The sequence below is a fragment of the Papilio polytes genome, unplaced genomic scaffold, assembly GCF_000836215.1.
Source record: "Papilio polytes unplaced genomic scaffold, Ppol_1.0 DF823923.1, whole genome shotgun sequence".
Taxonomy (NCBI): Eukaryota; Metazoa; Arthropoda; class Insecta; order Lepidoptera; family Papilionidae; genus Papilio; species Papilio polytes.
In genome coordinates, this window is record NW_013525281.1 from 2,220,775 (window position 1) to 2,227,272 (window position 6,498).

Genomic DNA, 6,498 nt, shown 5'->3' on the forward strand with positions numbered 1-6,498 from the left:
TTTGTTTTTGGTGTATTTTGTTTTGTTTTTAGTGCATTTTGTTTTGTTTTTCGTGTATTTTGTTTGGAAGTCGGTTTTGTTTTTTTTTAGTTAAAAAGGATATAATGTAAAAAAAAATATTTTCTAGTTCGAAGGCTTTTTAACATATATTAAAAAAAAAACAATAAGACAAGACGTTGTTTATTTGGTCCAGATGGTTTGAGCAGTTGTTAATTCTGTAACTTCAGTTGTGTTTTTAATAAGTTGTCGATTTCTTTAGATGATTACAACAGGGTGGTACTGGACACAGTTGACCGGGAACCAGATTCCGATTACATCAACGCTTCCTACATAGATGTAAGTATAGAATTATTATATAATTGTTTGAACAGTAAAAACTTTCTAAAATACTTTACTAGAATGGGAAATAATTAAAGAGACCGCAATCTTTAATTTCATTATGAAAATTAAATCTCTCGTTTTAAAGTCAAACAATTTGAAGCAATATTTATGCAAAGTATTCAAGCATAAAACACCTTGTAGATTTAAAATTTAAATAACTTTCAAAGTTAACCTCAAAACTCATTGTTGGCTTGTAAAGGATTGTTGAAAACATAATAACGAACTTTTCTACTTGAGCCTCTACGAGAAAAATAATAAGTTTAGTTTTAGTTACTTTATATCTACAGAACTTTCTGGAATAAATATAATTATACCTACGCATAATATCCGATGACACTGATAGTATTAGAGCGTGTTCACATCTGAAAGTAAACTATCGCACAAGTGTTTAGTCTCGCTATACGCTTATATGGAGAATCACACACTACTCGATTTTTAGTTGTGCAACTAAACAGTTGAATTTGCTATGAAACAATCCACTATCGTCAATCGAACAATAGTTTTGCGATAGATCAGTCAAAGGTATGCACTCGCTCTTAAAATTAAAAAAACAAATGAACCCCGTTCATCGTATCCCTTGAGACTTACAAGTAAATAACGGAAGGATAACTTTATGCAAAATCGATTAAAGAACTAAACATTTTACATTCACAGAGTATATTAAAGCCTAACGCGTACATAGTAACCCAGGGGCCAACCGAGGAGACTGTGGTAGATTTCTGGCGTATGATTTGGCAGGAACGAGCTGCTGCCATTGTCATGTTGACTAAAACCTTCGACTTCATAAAGGTAAATAATATTATACATAGTTACGATAACTGCCGCACTCAGAAACCGAAAACGTTTACTTTATCTACACTAAATCCAAAGCGTCTTTCTTTCTAAGAACATAATGACTCATGAATCTTTTCATTTGTTTTTACTTAAACCTAAGATTACTAAAATCCATTTTGTCTGTTTGTTCTGATTGTTTTTCTTTTTTAGGTCATGTGTGTTCAGTACTGGCCACCAAATAAAGAGAAAGACGAAACCTATGGCGACATCAGCGTTGGAATTGTCCAAGAAGAAGAACTTGCCAACTTCCACATTCGTACATTCAGACTGTACAAAAGTGAAAAAAGTGTAAGTATACAATTAATTTTCTATCTTTAACAAAAATAATCTGTTCACAGTCCGCTTAAAGTATTTTTCGTATAATAAATGTCACGTGTTTTCATACAGGTTGTGGTAGAGGAACGTTTCATTCTGCAGTTCCATTACACGCAGTGGCACTCCCACACGTGTCCCTTCAGCAACGCTTTACTGGAGTTCAGACGCCGTGTCAGGGCTGTAGTGGGCCGTCGATTAGCAACTAATCCCGCCGCTGGACCTATGGTGGTTCACTGCAAGTGAGTCATATACTGAGACATTCTGTCATTAATTCCGCGTTCAGAAATATTTAATGGTTTCTTAAATTCCCTTTAGGGACCATCAAACAGTTTTTCTCATACAATTTCCTCTTTTATTAAACAGTGACGGTGGCGGAAGGTCAGGCGTATACCTAGCAATAGACGCTAATCTAGAACTAGCTGAAGAAGAAGACAGCTTTGATGTATACGGATATTTAAAGAAGCTGAGGAAATCTCGAAAAGGTCTTATCGAAAACGAGGTAATAAAATAAACTTATTTAAATATACACTTATTCTCTGTGACTTAATAAACGTTACATGTAAACAATGTTACCCGCAGGAACAATACAAATTCGTTTACGACACACTGGAGGAGCATGTTGTTTGCGGCATTTCATGGTTTCCAGTATCGGAACTATCACAAAGACTGAAGCAGAAATCTCAAAGGGATCCAGTAACAAAACTTAATGAATACCAAAAAGAGTATCAGCAGATTTGCAAACAGACTCCCCGGTTCACGATCGGCGACTGTGCCGGCGGCCATCGGGGAGACAACAGAGAGAAAAACCGGGATGTTTTAGTCGTGCCTCGTAAGTCTCAATGGAATCGCAAACCTTTATCATTCCAAATTTAATCATACTAATCCTTTTTTTTATTTTTGTAGCTGATAATTTTCGCCCGTACTTGACATCCTTTCAAGGAAATAGTTTTACGGATTACATCAACGCAGTATTCGTTGACGTAAGTACAAAATAATTATATGGTTTATGCGAAGTAATAAGTTTTGGTTGAATTTGCGTAATTGCTTTAACTTTCAGGGTTACACGAAGCCCCGTGAGTATATAGTTACGGAATGGCCCTTAATAAGAACTCAAGGAGAGTTTTGGTCCTTAGTGTACGATTACGAATGCGCCGCTGTTGTCGTATTGTGTGTTCCTCCGAAAAATTCTGTACGTAAACCAATGAATTTATTTTTTATTTACTTTCCTTTTTGAAACTAATAATTTTTATATTTTTTGCAGCAACAATATCCACCGTTCTGGCCAGAAGGACGTCATTCTAAAAAGTACGGTCCAGTGTTTACTATCGATCATGTTTCCCACAATCATTACACCAACATCAAAACCTGGATATTTAGAATTAACAAAAAGGTAAATGGTCTTTTTTGGTCGTTAATTGTTTACTTTGTGTAATGTGTTAATTGCAATTAAAACTTGTATCTTGGTGATTTTATCGTAGATAGTATCGCTGACGGAGCTGATGGCCGGTGTGAAGGCGCCCCCGAAGACCGTGCAGTTGTTCCAGCTGACGTGTTGGCCGATGGGCCACAAGGTGCCCTCCTCCACCAACTCCCTGGTCGAGCTCATGAACATGGTGGAGCGCTGGCGGCAGCGCACTGACTACGGACCTGTCTGTGTTGTCTCCCCGTGCGTAAACATTAAGCTTATGGCTGCCAGCATAACAAAAAACTGCATTAGTTTAACAGTTATTAAATAATTTCTATACTTTTGTAGAGATGGACGAAGTCGTGCGGGAGTGTATTGCGCGGCGAACGCCTGCATCGAACAAGTCATTCAACACGGCGAAGTTGATGTGTTCCAGGCCGTCAAAACTGTGCGCCGACATCGACCGCAACTTGTCGAGAACATGGTGAGTGCCAAGCAAAACTCGATAACGATAAATGTAGACCATTTGATGTTTATTCATGTTTTTGATTTTTCAGACTGAATACAAATACTGCTACGACCTTGTGCTGCATTATGTGCTGCATTATTTAAATAAGGACATGAATGAAAAAAAGTGAGAGTGTGAATTGAAAGACGAACTCTGGTTCATCGAGTTTGGACGCGGTGCGGCTCTACCCACAACGCCGGAGGAGACTAGTCCGACGGCACGGCCGCGCGACAAGCGGCAGCAACGCCCGCTGCGGCCTCGGCGCGGCTTGTCGCTCGACCGTTTGCTGCCGACTCCCTCGCGGCCGCCGCTGCCGCACGCAGCCACGATGGAGGCACCGCGTCGACCTCGCCGCGACCGTCCACCCCTGCGCCGCTCCATACGTCTCGAAGATGAAGAAGGCGCAGCAGAGGAACGTCGCCGAGTATTCGGCCACGGCCCGCGTGCTCCTTCTTTTGATGAAGGAGACGTGAGCGACGAACACGATGTAGAATGTGAATGTCGCAGATCATTCGAGCGTTCAGGTCCCTCCGCCGAAACGCAAGAAGATGAAGACGAATACGAACCAGAGTTCGTCACCTCTCCACCTATCGAACCTTTACCGAAAGCACACCCGCACATGCGCGGCGTTTCCGCAGACCGTGTACTGGACCGGAGGGACGGTATGTTCGGTCCACGTGGACCTTCTCGAGCTCATTCTCAAGGAGTATTTGAGCGGCGATTACCAAAGATTTATAAATTGGGATTGATAGATAAATCTAAGCGAGCGAGTTCTAGTGCACTTTATGATCGAGCCGATCGATCTCCTACCGAGGCCTTCTACAATGCGACCGGTTCAACGCGACTCAGTTCGCAGGAGCTATTTGAGAAATTTTGTTCAGAAGATTTTACTTCGCTCTACGGACGGGAAGACGATCGACGCCGGCGTCCCCCGCATTCGAAGTCGACGGGAAGCAGCGGTTCGGATGTCCGACACGAAAGAGCATGTTGCAAGCGAACACCTTGCGGTTCGCAGCCGGCGCTTTCTCGTCGTCAAATATACCACGCTCCGCGATCAGATCGCTCCACGGACTCCGAAGAAATGTCACCGCGGCGTGCCGGTATAAGGCCTTTACCACTCGAAGGCAGTGTACAAACGTCAGAAGACTGTTCTCGATCGGCCCCACTTCTTAGCCCGGATAGATTCGAGGCGCGCTTCACTTTTGATATATCTGAAAGAAGCGAAGTTACTTCAAATCGTGATGAGACTCCGTCTGATGCTACAGAGACACGGAATCTAACTTTATACGAGGAACCGCACTCCGATCGTACCAGCATTTGTGAATTATACGACGCCGCATTTACATCTCATAGACCTTCTTTTAGAAGAGATGGCTCGAAACGGCGAATGGGTCCGTTTGACTTAAGCGCCCTAGACTTTCGACCTATCGACGATGAAAGTCCGCGTGCGAGTCGTCGTACCTCACAAAGGAGCGTCGATGATACTATGCGTCAAACCTCGGAGACCCGAAGCTGGGCCTCGGATTCGGTATTCGCAACTCCGGAGCGTCGAGTAGCGGATACGTCACCATCTTCTACCGGTACTCGACGTTATTTAGCGGTTCAGGTCGAGTCTCCTCGAGCTGATTCTGCAGCGGCAGATTCCACTCTCGCGGATACTACCGTGACAGAAGAACCTAGTGTGATCGAACGTTCCGAATACGCGTTAGCTTTAAAGCTCGGGCGGATAGACTTGGAGGATGCACTAGATCGCCCGGCGTCTACATTGACAGCGGACAGTGCAAGATTATCTAGTAGGCCTTCTATGCATAAACTCGAACCCATAGAGCCCGAACGCCTGTGTGGCGGAGCCGGAGGTGTGGCTGGTGGCATTGAGAGCGAGGCAGAGAGCACCCGGGCGAGTTCCGTGGCAGCGGGGGCGAGTGCGTCAGCGACGTCGACGCTCGGCCGGCGGAGGCGCGGAACCAGCGAGCCGCGGCGCTCAGCGCGGTGCTTCCCGCTCTGATGGCGCGAGGCGGCGCCGGGCCCGCCGCCGCGCCGCAGCCGCCGCGCTCTCCAAGCCGTGCCTTCTCGCCGCCGCGCGCGCGCGGATGCGATTCACAGTCTTAACTTTCTATTGGAAAATGTAGATCTTCGTATGTTAGTTAGAGGGTCCACTGTAGGTATAGCTTAGCGGACCCATTCCGACTCCTTAGTATGTGGTTAAATTCTTTTTACACTATTAATAACCTTAGTCTTCGCCTGTTCACTAAACCATAACTGCCAAATTTCTATAAAACGTATAAATTTATTAGCATTACTTGTAAAAATAAAAAAATAGTTTAACTATGGACGGAATCGTCGGTTAGGCTGCGCCTGGGGCGACTACCTGCGTAGAATGAAGGATTCTAAAAAATTTAGATAGAAACAAAATCGATCTAAAGGCTCTTCGTGGATACTTTGGTCGCAGTCCATGATTGACACAGGGTCATCGTATATTGATAAACACATTTCTCCATCAATCAAACCGACCTTCGAAAAGGTTCATAATTTACAGCACAATTATGAAACAATTTTAAAACATTGCTAATTTCAGTGTGACTGAAATTTTATAAAGTAGGAAATGAAGAAAATAACTTTTTAACTGTAAATTGCGTTATTTGCGGCTTGCTGAACAGTATGTATAATTAAAAAAATATTCTCGTTTCTTTTATTTTTATGCTCGCAAAATATAGTTAAAACAAACTATCAGTACAGATGGAATTGTAAGAAATAAAATGAGCAAGATTTATAAAGTCCTAAATAAAAACAAATGCCATTTGTAATTGTTATATGTATTTTATGTAATGTTTACATTTAAATTAGCAAAATAATGATTTAATATTTTGATGTTCGTGTTTTTAAATATCTAGATGTTGTTAGGTGTTCGTAGTTTTATTCCATTGGGTAAGAATGTTCTATTGTACTAGGATTTAATTTATGTGAATAATAGCAATTTACGTTACCGGCACAATCGCAGAACTGAGGTGTCCGTCCACAATTTGCGCCAATGTAAACCAAAATATTCCTTTATTAT

At 42.4% G+C, this 6,498-nt stretch overlaps 1 protein-coding gene across 2 annotated transcripts in view; it reads left to right on the forward strand.

Moving 5' to 3' along the window:
- Positions 1–5,396, forward strand: part of LOC106102402 (receptor-type tyrosine-protein phosphatase kappa) — a 60,009-nt gene extending 54,613 nt beyond the window's left edge. For both annotated transcript variants that reach the window (XM_013281863.1, XM_013281864.1), the window contains 12 exons: positions 260–336; positions 1,036–1,170; positions 1,366–1,503; positions 1,603–1,769; positions 1,894–2,029; positions 2,110–2,359; positions 2,434–2,510; positions 2,588–2,719; positions 2,792–2,920; positions 3,009–3,196; positions 3,284–3,419; positions 3,493–5,396. In XM_013281863.1, coding sequence (XP_013137317.1) covers positions 260–336; positions 1,036–1,170; positions 1,366–1,503; positions 1,603–1,769; positions 1,894–2,029; positions 2,110–2,359; positions 2,434–2,510; positions 2,588–2,719; positions 2,792–2,920; positions 3,009–3,196; positions 3,284–3,419; positions 3,493–3,573 — 1,646 coding nt within the window. In that variant the 3' untranslated portion in view covers positions 3,574–5,396. The remainder of the gene's footprint in view (positions 1–259; positions 337–1,035; positions 1,171–1,365; positions 1,504–1,602; positions 1,770–1,893; positions 2,030–2,109; positions 2,360–2,433; positions 2,511–2,587; positions 2,720–2,791; positions 2,921–3,008; positions 3,197–3,283; positions 3,420–3,492) is intronic.
- The last annotated feature ends 1,102 nt before the right edge of the window (positions 5,397–6,498 follow it).